The sequence below is a fragment of the Galleria mellonella genome, unplaced genomic scaffold (genome assembly GCF_026898425.1).
Source record: "Galleria mellonella isolate WM207_F2 unplaced genomic scaffold, CSIRO_AGI_GalMel_v1 utg38, whole genome shotgun sequence".
NCBI classification, from domain to species: Eukaryota; Metazoa; Arthropoda; class Insecta; order Lepidoptera; family Pyralidae; genus Galleria; species Galleria mellonella.
Genome location: NW_026442090.1, coordinates 3,885,143 through 3,900,014, shown reverse-complemented (window position 1 = coordinate 3,900,014; position 14,872 = coordinate 3,885,143). Strand labels below are relative to the sequence as shown.

General features: G+C 32.8%; 1 protein-coding gene across 1 annotated transcript; it reads right to left on the bottom strand.

The window, feature by feature from the left end:
* Positions 1 to 1,082: 1,082 nt before the first annotated feature.
* Positions 1,083 to 14,530, bottom strand: LOC113522703 (myotubularin-related protein 9). The gene is made up of 10 exons (XM_026908484.3): positions 14,174 to 14,530; positions 13,432 to 13,685; positions 12,029 to 12,227; positions 11,002 to 11,158; positions 10,417 to 10,530; positions 9,832 to 9,953; positions 8,924 to 9,030; positions 8,102 to 8,334; positions 6,730 to 6,912; positions 1,083 to 6,249 (listed from the first exon to the last, which is right to left on the bottom strand). The coding sequence occupies exons 1-10, from the start codon at positions 14,318 to 14,320 to the stop codon at positions 6,071 to 6,073; spliced, it is 1,695 nt and encodes a 564-aa protein (XP_026764285.1). The 5' UTR covers positions 14,321 to 14,530; the 3' UTR covers positions 1,083 to 6,070.
* Between the last annotated feature and the right edge of the window lie 342 nt (positions 14,531 to 14,872).

Sequence of the window (14,872 nt, the reverse complement as noted above, 5' to 3'; positions counted from 1 at the left end):
ATACGGGATAAAATTTTACATATGAATAACAAAGACTAGAATAGAATTATTATTGTGACGATGGAATTAAGGATCCATTACAGGTCACTTCAGAAAATTGACAGTTACAGAAATGTTAATAATACAATAATAATACGTGCAGTGACGGAGGTCTTTTTTAGAATGGTCTAGCCGTCTTAGATAACAGTGTAAATTGCCGGGGTACCTGTGAAGGATCAAATCAGATGGTCTACCATGAAATGAAATTCCGAATTTTCGGGCTCAATTTCGTGTTTTTGTTCGTACCAATATCGATTCAGTAAATGAAGCTTAACATTACGTTCATCACAGATCTTATCCTAATAGTCCAGAGGAACGATATTTTAATAATTTTAAACGGCATATATTATGTAATTTTAACTACAAATTTCTGTTTCGTTCGTCCCCGAAATTTCGGAAAATATTTCATGATAGGCCTTCAGGTCAGTTGGTCCATCGTAGCGAATTTACTCGGAATTAACTACGATAGTTTCCAACGTGAACCACGTGGAGATAGACCTGACAGGGTATACTTTTTGCTAGCAATGGAAACTTACCTCTCCATTACTAACAACCTTCCCTCGTTAATGAGACAGCTCTAACCACAATCGAAAATAGGAGCTCACCCAAAGCTGCGTGTGTTTTGATGTCATCGTCGAATGAAGATTTTATTGATTTGGCTCTTTCCTTTGTTATACGTAATTAGTTTTTTTTAGAAAATAGTCATAGCAGAATGGCCGTGTGGTCTCGGCATAGAATAGGCCACCCCTTCCTTTCCTGGGGGTGTCGTAAGAACTAAGGAAGGGCGAGTGATGAGCAGCAGCGTCCCTCTTAAAACATCTTTAAAGCCTGACTGCGGTTGCCAATCCGCATGCCAAGTATGGCAACTACCGGCAAACCTCCCAAAGAGAGAGGCTTATGTTTAGCAGTGGACGGATAAAGGCTGATATGATGAGAATACTATGTTTATCGTTGAATATAGGCCAAAGGTATTAGGGTTCAATCCATATTTCCTTTACGAGGTAAATCTTTTCAAACTGTTATTATGCAAATAAAACAATATGTATGCCGTGCAATATTTAATTGACCAATAAATAAATTCATTCATCTCCAATTGACATTAAATAATTTTAAATCGTTACATGTGACATTGTTTATACATATATAATATATTAATACTTATGTCATGTGTAGGTACATACTTTGATTTGATTAATATACTCTGCATAAATATAGTACCTACAGTGGGACTAAAAATCTGTTTAAAATATAAATAAAAGTTCAAAATTCATTAGAATATCCCGCTATTCATTAGAATATCATCATAAGAACAACAGTAAAAGAAGAAGTCAGTTTATATAAGAATCAAAATAAATTACAATGACAAAAATCAGATAATCACATTTTCTCAAACATGCTTGGAAATGTGAGCATTATTTTGACAATCTTCTTAGAGATAAATCAAAATTGCCGTACTGGCCAGATACATGCGGGCAGCGGCCGGCAAAAGTTGTATGAAAGTCCATATCTGTCGTGTTTTGCAGCCAGATAAATTACTATGTAAACTCATATCTATCCTGTAATTTAAAAATGGAATGACCTTTTACTTCGAAACATGGCTACCAGGGAGGTAACTAATAAAATGTTTTATTTAAATTTCGAACTGGCTTGCAAAAAGAAGCTGTCTATTGAAAAAAAAAAACAAAGGAACATTATGGCGCGTGAAAAAATATTATTGTTCGTTATTCGTCATTGAACTTAAAAAGTAAAATTTTGTTTTTAATTTCCGCGCATTGTTTGAGAAAAGTAGTATACAAGTCTTGGCCACAACTAGACATTGATGGACTCACGTATGTGTGCCTCGGCTACACCTCGGCCCAAATTTGCACGTTCGTTCATCAATGCCTCAGTTGCTGGCCGCTGCAGTATTGTACTACAATTGGCTGGTTACAAATTAACGGCCTGGTGGTTAATAGGTATACAATAAAATGATTTTTTTTTATATTAATTCGATAGAACCGTTGCTGTAAGAATTATACAACACGTAATACAAATCAAATTGTTACAAATTAGCCCGAATGAGATCAAATCCGGAACTTCGTGCACCCGAAGTATAAGCCTTTTCAAACGTCTGACATTTTGTCTGCGGATAAAGTTTCGTGTTTGCGTAATACGCGCTGTATGAAGAATATACAATTTGAGGTGTTTTATTATGGCAGAGCTGGCTTTAGCTTACTTAGCATTACTGGGCAAATTGCTAATGGCGCCCACACTTGCGGTGACGAAAAAAAACAAAGGTCAATGCTGTGACCTTTATTGAGGCGTCCCCTCGTGCCCATCCTCCTCTGACGACGTAGAAAATGGTCACAAGATATTTACATATTCGATATTTACAGGACGTATTTTATGTGAACCTTTAAACTTCGACGCCCCTCTCGGCTTTCGGGATCGGGTCTCTGAACCTTTCCTAAGTCTGGTACTGTGTTTAGAATAGAGCTGTCCCTCGTTGGACTTAAAAGGCAAATGCATCGGGAAATTTTATCCGCGGACAGAATTTGACAGCTGCGTAAACAAAAGACTTTAAAGTCCCGTGTTCTTCGTCTTCGCATGCTATGTCTATAATCCCGACTCCGACTTCACGGAATGCGGGTAACTACCACATTACAGACGCTGTGGGGTCATTATCATACACAAAATACTTTCTAAAACAATTGTACACACAAATAGCATTTTTCCAAATGTAGATATCAACTTTCCATTCCTTTGTATCGATGAGAATAGAGAAATACATACTAGGAAAATCTGTACAAATTATTTTGAACTTTCACATCATAATAATAGGGTTACACGTGTAGCATTATCGAATTGTTGGATATTAAAATGTATGTTTTATTTTTATGTATATTTTGCTTGTGTATTGTTTCTAACATGGATCTAAAGTGATATATTTGAACGATATTAAAATCTTTTATCCAAGCTGTACCTACATAAATAAGTATCGAATTTTAAGACTCGTACTCAATACTGACCTGTTATTTTATATCATAGATTCCGCATTAAAGTATTAAAGGTAAATAAGTATGTATATTTCATGGACAATGTGATGTTCATACATGATTTTAATTATAATAATTTATGTCGAAAAAAATTTAATAAATTGTCGAAAATTGCATTAGAATATATAGCTTTTTTAAGCGAACAGATTTGATGGAATTTAATACATGGGTGAATTTAATACATACAGGGTAGATTGACTTTAATTCACACGTGCAAAGCCGCGAATTACAGTTAGTTCTTTATAAAATTACTTATAACAAATCTAGTACTAAAACAGAATGGTTAAATTCCATACTTAATACAATAGTTTAGGCCGCCACTTAAGTATACATATTTTCATGAAAAGTATATGACGATACTATTATATTTACTTAATAAAATCTATGACAAAATTTTATAATATTTATAAATACAATAAATACATTATGGTCGTCAAAATATAAAATATTTTTGGCTTAATGTATATAGAATACTTGAACACTGCACATAGAAGTCTGAATTTAAAAATAATACGTGCCGAATAAATAATCTCTATTCGTTTTTTTTTTTAACGAGTTACAAAAATAGTTGCACGTTTTAACTTTATGATACAGCGTGTGAAATAAAATAAAAATTGTTGTGGGAAGACGTATTGGTAAGCTTTGATTTTCTTGCCCTCAATACCGTAAGCACATTAACCCAAAATTTCTATAGAGGTAACATAATTATACCCATGCGGGCGATATTGAACGCAGATAATAAAAATGGAACATCACAAAGCCTAAATTCGATTGAGTTAGTTGCTTATTTAAAAAAAAAATATTTTTTTAAATAAAATTTTCTGTTTCAATCAATATTAAGATATCATATATGTTTTTTTGTACCATAATGTTATGAATAATATTTCTATTTTAATAGAGGAAGGGAATGTTGCAAGTCTAACCTATTTCTAGTATATTACGTAATATATACTAAAATTATATAATCATTAGTGTCTTCAAATTAATTTAATGAAATTTCTCTTAAAGCCATAATATGTGAAATGTTTCCCTAGATGTGACTACATGTACGAGAAAAAAGACTTCGCGTTAGTGATGTGCCAAGTCAAGCTGACTCGAATACAAGATTCAAGTACTTCTAGAACTCGAATATTAGTCACATGCTTGTCAAAAAATTTTGTTTTATTTTATGATTTCATAATTTTGAATTTTTTCTTAATTATCAACGGTCAAAACAAAAAGTAAGCTTCAGAAAAGTTTAAAACAATATGGAATCCGATGAAGTACTCGAATATCCATACACGTACTTCTTACTCTCCGATTATTTTTTAATGAGTACCAAAATATTCGAATACAAAAAATGGCCGACACGGCACATCACTATTTCGCATGAATAATCACTAATGAAATATTATCATAGCGCGTTAGTTCGCTTGTAAATACACGGCTCACTCACACATATACGCAATTTCAAAGAGTGTCAATGAGTCCCTAATGCGAGATTTACTACGCGGTTATATTTGTAAATTTTTCCGTAAACATATCTCGCATGAAATAACGTATTATATATAATAATATATATATAGTATGAGAAAATCAGATTTATTCATAATTATACTTATCACATAGGTAATCGACAATAAAGAGAAAGGGCTATGATTACTATAATAAAATAATATTATTTACATAAGTATGGCGGTTAGAGAGCTAATCTGTAAATAATATGTTGCAAATCTCTTATCAACATTAGTAATAAATGCGCCAAAAAACCGGACATTTTCATAAATTTAATAATTTTTTCATAAATATCTGGATTTTTAATTATACTGTATTTAGAAGTCTTTGTAAGTACGTTCTGTTTCACACATTTGTGGCAAAAAGGCGAGATTTAGGATAAATCAATTATTATGGTATAGCAATATGAAAATGGCAGTCTTATTTGTCTTAAGTTTAAACTTAATTATCTACATATTGGTGTATAAGCACGCACCATTTAGTTACTTTGTAACATAATAATTAGGTCCAATATAAAAAGCTGAAGATCTTATATAATTAGTTTAAAGGTGAACACGCACTTATCCGCACCGAAAGAATAGCGTTACAAAGTACACCGCCAGTCGCCTGCAAACCGCTCCCAATCGCGTCATCGAATCAATGACGTTTTTGGCATTTATTGAGAATTTGTTACCGAATCCTCAATAATTCGCTATTGTATCTAAATAACTAATCGATATACCTATATCTATCGGATATTCACCCTGTATACCTATACAGAGAAAAATTAAAATCGTAGGCGGTTATTAAAAAAGAAATCTACACATGCTATAAAATATCAGAGCAGAAATTTTGCGAATCAAAAATTCGGCAAACGACAATAAATTATAAATTTTCCATAGTAACTAAACAGCTGAGCGCGTCAGTGTTAGTGTTAGTTATAAGAGCAGTAAAAAATTTTGTCGTTTTTAATTCCGTGTTTCATTGGTGAAATATTCAGTATAACTGATAAAATACTCTCTAAAGTATACTAAGTTTCGATTTAACTCCGTATAATCTAGCAATTCAACGCAAATCGGTGAGCGAGGTTTTCTAAGATTTAATAACAAGATAAAATTCGTGTTCGACGAGGATAAGTGCGCATACACCTTATGAGTAGGCATAGAATATATGAAATTAATAAGAAATCACTACAATAGTACCCAACACGAAAATTCGGTTTCAATTTCGGCAGCAAACCTGCTGAAAGTAGGCTCGAAGTCGAAACTACATTCATAAGTATCATTTTCTCTCTAATTGGTATACATCACCTCATCACAATCTTGAAGTGTAAGAAAATACTTTTATAAATAACTGCTTGCATATAAAAATATATAACGCAATAATAATAATATTTTATTCATTCCATATAGAGATTTATATAACGCAACTAACCAAAATTGAGACTGAAATATTAAAATATTATGACATTTTGAAAATTAAAAGTGTCAATAACTTCCCGCCATAATCTAATCATAACCTGGCTACTTATCATTAATAACCTGTTGTTTCCCGTCTCCGTAGTACTGATGCGCGATGTCGAACAGCTCCCTTCGTAGTAGCTGCGCCTGAGAGCGCAATTGTTGTTCGCGAGCTCTAATTGTTCTGTACTGCTCCTCCCGTTCTTCCGTGTGTTGCTCAATCAACCAACGGAGATACAGTTCTGCCAACATAATAAAACACAGTATTGAAAATGCAGCCATAGTATATCTGGGACGTCTGTATAATATCTAGAACGGAGCCGAGATATATGAATTAGATGCCCTGACAAAGCAATTAAGTTGTAAAGAAAAGAAGTCAAGACTAAACAAAAACAGGATGGAATCAGTTTTAAGTTTAGTTTAAGTTATCACTGTCTATTTTAAACATACAGCTCAAATTGAAACTCTTTTGAACGATACAAACAGACGAAATATTGTTCGGTTCGAGACAACGAGACGAATAATTTTGCTTTAATAATTTAGTTGAGTGGCGAATAACTAAATAACTAAGTTTTTACTTAAATATAATCTACACTTACTTAAATATTTCGATAAAATCAAAGGAAATAGAAAGTATGCGCGCTATATTAATAATAAAATTTATTTGCTAAAAACGTGCAAGTAAGGCGTTAGAGTTAATATTAATCCAGTTGGGTTCTTACCTTCCCATATGACGTAACTCATAGGAGCCACCGAGGGCCATATGACCGTGGGGGTAGGGTCGTACAGCGGGTTGATGTAGGTTGTGAGCTCATCCGGCTGGTTCACCCACGACCAGATGCTGGTCGTCTGTTCGTATACGCCTCGAGACTCGCGCTCTTGATCGTTGTCGCACAGGAATGTCCCTAAACCGTATTATTTATTTTTTATACATGAATAGTATAGTCAAAGAGATTACAAATAATATGTAAAATTTTTAATGATCTTTTTTTTTAATGGATTATAATGAAATTGTAACCCCGCCTTGCGCTAACGGTATACACTGCCAGCACACCAGTAAGGGATTATAGGTCCGAATGAAACGGCTGCTTAGTTAGCCCATTGTGATGAATGCATCTGGAATTCAACACCATTGTTTCCAAGACCACGTGGAGGTCAACCTGACAAGGTATACTGTTAGCAATGGAACTGGGAGTCCACACTACTAACAATTCCTCCCCTCTCCCCCCCCCCCAAACTTTGATGTTAGGTTTCATATCACTGAGAGTTACAGAAAGTATAGGCATTTACCCACTGATTTCTCTACAATATTGATAAATAAGTTGTCTATCCATGTTTTATATTTTTCAATGGTGTGTATTAATTAGTAGTTCCGATTCTCAGACTTGATAAAAAATAATATGCCTACATACCAGATTGGATCGTGGTTACACATTCACCTGTTGTCTGAACAAGCAGGTTTTCTCAAAATGCCTTCCCTCACCGTGACCATCGTTTTAGTCATGTTAACATATCGTATTTATTTTCCAGTTCTGCATACAACCCAAAGAGACCAAGGAGCACCTACCATCAATATATACATAATGGATAATTTGATTCCGAAAGGCTGACATCACATGCTCCTGATTGGTTTTCAATCTATCATGGTGGGTTGATGTTTTGAATTTTTACTTTTACTAAAATAAATATAATCCCGTTTGTATTGTAACCAAATGTTTCAATATAAATCAGTCTATCATAGAAAATTACATGAAACCGTGATTTCAGTCCTTCTTAGTTAGTGTCATCATGCCTATTCAGGGACGGCGGAAGGTTGGTGTGGCATGCATGCGGCATGCACGCGTAATACCTCTGGTATTGGAGGTGTTCATAGTTTACGGTAACCACTTACCATCAGGTGGGCCGTATGCTTGTTTGCCACCTCAGTGATATAAAAAAAATTACCACTTGCATATTGATGCGTAAGAATGTGCAAACTGCGTGGTAGAGAATGAAAGAAGAAATTAGATAGTGCATAGGAATTGTCACACGGATTCAAAGAGAAGACGTTATAGTGAGGCATATGTCGAGTGGACTGATTCAATAATTACTTACCAAATTGACTAGCATAAGAATGCTCGAAGAGCGTGATGAGGAAGGACTGACGATACTCGAAACTGCATGGGAACTGTTCGAGGAACTGTCTCACGCAGTCCAGGAATAAAGGGAAGGTGGGCGCAGCTCGCGACGTGTGATGCGACGAGTGCGAGCTGTAGGCACCACCACGCAGCCGAGCACCGAACGGGTGACCCGCCTGCAGCCACTCCCGCTCTATCAGAGCTTGTAACCTGGTTAAGAACACAAAAGAGATTCATTAACCTTTGACCCAAGGGGAAAGGGATTGTTAGTAATGCGGACTACCCATTGTTAGCAATATACCCTATCAGGTCGACCTCCCCGTAGTCCCCTCTGGAAACCATCAACCAGTAATTTTAAAATATTGTTGACTCTTATCCTATATTATTTCTATTTTATTAGTATGTTAATGTAGGCAGTAAATTTAAAAAAAATATAAAAAAAAAGTTAAAGGTCAGTTGAGCCGGCAAGTAAGTTAAAGGTGCGTTTACACGTGAAATGTTTACATACATATTTACATGATATTAGGTCATTTAATAGAACACAGATTAACAATCACTTTGATTCTATAAATATTTATATATTTAGATTGTAAACATGTATTTTTCATGTATTAGATATATGGCTAATACATGAAGAAATCGTTTATATATATATATATAACATTATACATAGACTTATATATATATGAATAAGGTATTTTGAAACTTTAATATGTCCCTTAGTTTTCAGGGCTGACTGTACTATAAATACAATTAGTGGAATTATGGTACTTATTTGCTTCATTAATAAGGTTCTTACCCCCTTATAGTCCTGCAGTCGGGATTCAGTATGATCTGCACCAATGAACACACAAGCAAGGTCGCATCTTCACCACGCGTGCCGTGAATCAATACGGGTTCAGCTTTCTGTGAACATAATCATGAAGATTAGTTTTCATAGTAAGTTTATATATTTTTATATAGTTACTAGCTGAACTGGCAATAGTTGTCAAGTTATAACCCTCAAGTAGGAGCAAACAATGCATGTTTTCACCCGTGTGAATCCCATTAACTCCCATTTCCCGGGGGGAAAGGGATTGTTAGTAATGGGGACTAAAAATCCCATTGCTAACAATATACCCAACCAGGTCGACCTCCTCGCGGTTCCCCCTGGAAACTATCATGGTTAATTCCTGTTGAATTCATCATGATAGACTAACTGGCCTGTTTTCATTCTCATCGATCACCCTTTACTGATGCTCCGCCAGCGTATCCCGTTAGCGCAGGCGGGGTTACCATATCATTTTCATCCACCAAAAAAAACTCCCATTTCCCTGGAAAAATCCTTTATTATTATTTAATTTATTTTTTTACTAGATTTTACCCACAACTTGGTCCGCACGACACTAGGATATATTAATTGATTGACAGGGATAAAAAACAATTCTTCAACTCAAATACTACATAATATTATTAATTTATATGAAGATAGAGACATAATATACAGATAAGCAAGACTCGAAAGGAAAATGTAGTATATAACTACTCCTCTCCATTCAAAGGTTGCCTGGAAGAGATCGCTTTTAGCTATAAGGCCCCCCATTGTTTTCTCAGTGTGAACATTCCTTATAATTTTTTGTATCTATTTATAATAAGTTTACTACTGTAATAATCTTTTGGAGGAAACAATAAAGAGTATCTATCTATCTATATACTATGAGGTCATACTTGGTGTATGTGCTGAGCGATAATGCATGCAGTATGCAGCGAGTTCCGTACGCTCTCCGGCCACCCGCACGACTCCAGCTTCGACACCCACTTATCGCTTGATATTTCGCGATCGTTGCACGCTGAAACATATAAGTATTATATAGTTATCGCCTCTGAAATATCTCTGTATCTATACTGAGAAATAAACATTATTTTCTGTGCATATTTTGTACGGTAATGTCAGCAAAATATACGAATATGGCAGTGAACATCCGTCCATATTCTAGTGTAGGAAGATAATACACAAACGCGTTTATGCAAATAAATTTATCTTTATCTGTATGATGACAGTGTTAGAATACATTGAGGTGGATTTTAAAACATCATTCTCATAAACCTATTTTTTAAAATTGAAATTTTAATTCGATATCAGGAAATCTTTATATTAAAACGTGCGCCACCAGTATATCTGGCGGGCCACAAATGAGGGGTGACAGATAAGAATGAAAAGGGAAGTCAGTTAGCCCATCGTGATTAATTCAACAATTAACAATTAATTAATTCTGATATTTAGAACTGAACAGTGATAAAAATATAATGTACCTTCAATTAATTTAGAAAAACTATCTAAGAGTTGTTGTTGGTTGTCCACTTCGTCCATTGATCTGTTGTAGATTTTCCATTGAGAGTAATTGGAGTTACTCTCTGTACCACCACCTGAAATAAAACAATGTTGCTTAACGTCAAAATGCAACTAAACAACGTCTTTAAACAAGAGGTATTTAAGGAAAATTGATATGATGGACCTCAATAAAAGCAATAGTAGCTAAAACAATATTATTTTAGAAATTTTGCCTGCCTCCTGTCTGTCCTGGCATTACACAAAAACTAGTGCACCAAATTGGATACAATTATCGCAGTTGTGTCTCTGAATATCTTTTTATCTTAGAAGTGCTTGATTTATTTTATTGGTTTTTCTACTTCTGAAATCCACGCGTACAAAGTAATGGGCAAAATGCTAGGCATAAATTTGAATTAAAAGCATCTTCATGCATAACTTTTTTCCATTATAATTGGGTGACTATGTAATATATGTTTCTCCTTTTCAACCAGAGGGCAAAAGACAAAAATCTTACTATTTTCTTTTTTTATTTTATAATAAATGGAGATTAAGTCTTGTGTAAGTACCTTTATTCTGCTGCTGTGAGATAGAATTAGAACTACGCAAGTCATATATGACACCCTTAGTGCCCACAGCCACGACAGTGTTCAGAATCGCCTCATCAGGCCGACAACGACGATGTTTCGGGCCGTACAGTGGTTGACCAGCACGAATCAATACTGCCTAGAAAACAGAAAAAAAAAACTTTTAAAATTTTACAGGAGGCTCTAAAAAGAAAAAAAAAAAGTAATGAAATAAGCATTAAAGACTCCAGAAAACTATCATTTATAATATTTATTTAACAGTAATAAACAATAAGTTGTAGAATGCAACACGTGTGTAATGTTTCTGATATTGCAGGCTTATATTTATATGCTTGGTTGCCACCTTAGTAGTATAAAAGAAAATAGCATAGTAATAGGAACAATAAGTGGTGTAGTCTTTGGCATGCCCCCAACAATTACTTGACTATTTGGGATATATGTTCTTCCTAGGCATGTCTTTTGAATGAATGGTAGTAAAGAATTGTTCAGATTCTGGTACTACATATATGTTAAAAAAAAGAGAGAAATGGCTATAGAACCTATATCTGAATTTCAATAAAATAATAAAAACTCTTAATACAATATAGAAAATCAACTGAACTACACCTAAGAGAACATGCAATTAACGGCGAATAGTTTACTGTAATTGATAAGCCCTAGAATTCACCTACACTACATAAGAAACTTCTGTGTATAAATCCATTATTTTATTCTTTACATCGAAAATTCTGAACGTTTTCAATATTATGATTTTTATAATTAAAGTTTGTGTCCAACAAAAAAAACTGACTTCAATTGTGGCAAAACCTATTTTGATCTAAAAACTAAACTACTGAACCGATTTTGATAAAATTCCCATTGGACCATTCTGTAAGTATATCCTTTCAGATAAAAAAAGAATTTTCCAAATCAGTTTAGAACTGATGGAGTTATGAAGTAACTAAAAAAAATACTAAATGAGAATCTCCTTTTAGAAGTTGGTTGATTAAATAGATTTAAAAAAAAATACCCCATTATTATGCCTATATGAAAGAACAGGGAACCTTCCCCCTTGTCTAAAAGTGGCCGCAGCAATAAGAGTCTCATCATCAATGCTCTTCGGTACTAGCACAGCCTTTCCATAGCTCGAGCATACTGTATAGTTTTGATTGACTCGTGACACTCTCCACTCTTCTGTGGCTAGGACTTTTGTAAATTCTTCTTCTAAACTGAAATACACAAATTGTTAGTCAAACTAGAAAATCAAGAGTAATATTATATGGTGGATTATTACTTTAAAGTGATTATCATAATTTTTACAGCTATAATACTGAACTACAGGATGCTCGAAACAGAATGAGGCAGTATGACAGGTTACTAATTACTTTTTACTGTAGCATGTTTTAAAAATATGAGTACTAGTTCTATCCCACAGCTTTACTTGTATGAATCAGTATATAGAATATCTTATGTGCTAAGTTAGGATATTACCTTCTCGTGTACTAAATTCATTACAACTAATTTCATTCAAATCCTTTTAGTAGATGTTGCATGAAAGAGTAACAATCCATCCATTGTTATAAACTTTCACATTTATTATAATAATTTTTAATTCAACCTGGTATATAAAAACTTCCAATCTAGTACTCAAACCACTTCTACAAATCTATCTAAAGGAATATAGTTTCATGTTCATATATATTTATAATGTATATTTATATGTTTTATAGTTTCTTAAATGCCAGTGTTGAGCTTTGTTATAGTAACCAAATTTGAAAAATGGATGATGAAAATTGTATTGCTGGCATGTTTCATGTAAATGTAAAGGGCTGTGCCCACTCCAAAATTAGAATTATCCAGAATTAGAATTTAACTAAGAATATGAGTAGAGGTTTTTACTATGCACAACAATAAATAGATAAGACATGTGTCTTCTTAAAGGAGCCTGACCTTCCACTGGTAAATAATATCAAATACACCAATGATTTTAAAGATGAAAATGATTTTCAAAGTGTAAATCAAACTTATTTAACAAACTATGGAGATAAGGATAAGGCATACAGTAAAAAAAGTATAAATTCAATAGCATTAAAGAGTAGATATCAGTATTATACTACAGGCTGCAGTGTGATATTTTAAAGAGTTTGAAATATAGATTGCAAAAATATTATAACAAAATAATACATTTACATCTCATATTAATACTCATGAGTATTATTGTTTTTTTTTTTTTTCATTTTATTATGTTAGAAGACTGTAAGTTTAAGAAATCTATACTAATATATAAAACAAGTATTTTTTGTTTGGATATATTAATCTATTTTGCAATTAATAAAACATCCAGTAATGAAGCTTTAGGCTATTCAAAATCACAATACAACCATGGGTGATGCCATATGGGGTAATTATATAAAATACAATTTGTTTATATACCTATAAAGTGTATAACCATTCTCCATAATAGGATGCATATGTCTATAAAAGAATGGATAGAAAAGCCCAGGATCTTGCAAATTGGAAAGGTTTTCCAAAGTTTGTGCAACGAGATTTAACTCATTACTGGCAGCTATATCCAGCTGGAATATCCTTAGATCCTTGCATTTGAGGAACAGTGAACCTCCTTGCATCACTCCACTACTTGGTTTATTTTCTTTCTTTTCTATGCTGTCTATATTCTTGTGGAGGAGCTGGAATTAATAAAATGTAGAGACGTAAGCTCAAAAATATAAATGAAATTCACACTAATAAAGAGTTTATATATTCCAGTAATATAAAAACTTATGAATACTAATGCCCTTATAAAATACTAGAACTTATGAAATTACTTGCTGCTATGCCTATGGTAAATTTTTTTTACAGTATGATTTGTCAAAGTGACATATATATATATATATATATATATATATATATATATATATATATATATATATATATATATATATATATATATATATATATATAATTCGGAGAATAATAAAAACCAAATAATTCCTTTTTAATGTCATTGTTACATCTTTAAATTGTAGCTGTGGTTGATAGAACACTTAATTACATTATCGAATTTTTTTTTTAATATTTTTTCAAAAGCGTCATATAGCTCCCTGTTACCCACCTTCCGTTGAACGTTGAAATTAGGGACACCTATAAATATGCTATAAAGTATTAGATTACATACCCATAGTTCGCGAACGCCTTCTTTCCTAGAACTCAAAATAAGATGATGTCCTGTAATACACACTGTGCCATCGACATTCTCATGATGTGGATATTTTAATATTACTCCGTCTAGTTTATTTATCAATATCAATTCAATAAATTCCATATCATTGCCTTTTATTTATGATTAAATTTATTACTACACACAAGGTGGTAACATTGGATAATATTTTTATTACTGTATAACTTTTCAATTTTAAGTTAACAGTATTTATTAAATTTTGTGTCAAAAACGATATTTTAATTATAAATCAAAATCAAGAACTTTAATAAAAATTAAAATTACATCGGCTGGCAAAGCAAATTGTCAAAATTGACATTAAACAGCAGTTCCTTAGTGATGTCGACTGAAAGAAATTTATCAATTAATTATATTAATCGATTTTAATTCTAATGATCAAGTCAATTAATACATAAATTTTATATAAAGAAATATGTAAAAATAATGTTAATTTTAAGTTCGTTATAAGTAAATGTCATTTCAATAAGTATTTATATTTGTGAGGTTCGGATATATAACTTTAATCTCATTGTTTTGCATGAGGACCATGTGTAGTGCTGATTTACTAATTTTATTATTATTATCTTATTTATTCCATTATCTTCATTAATTTTATTTTAGAATAGTTATATCTTATTACAATGTAAAACAATGACT

Coding starts and splice junctions, on each gene's coding strand:
- LOC113522703 (XM_026908484.3), bottom strand. CDS start 14,320: ATGGAATTTATTGAATTGATATTGATAAATAAACTAGACGGAGTAATA. Junction 12,228..13,431: donor AATGGTTATACACTTTATAG/GTATATAAACAA, acceptor TGTGTATTTCAG/TTTAGAAGAAGAATTTACAA. Junction 6,913..8,101: donor TTCTTATGCTAGTCAATTTG/GTAAGTAATTAT, acceptor AATACGGTTTAG/GGACATTCCTGTGCGACAAC.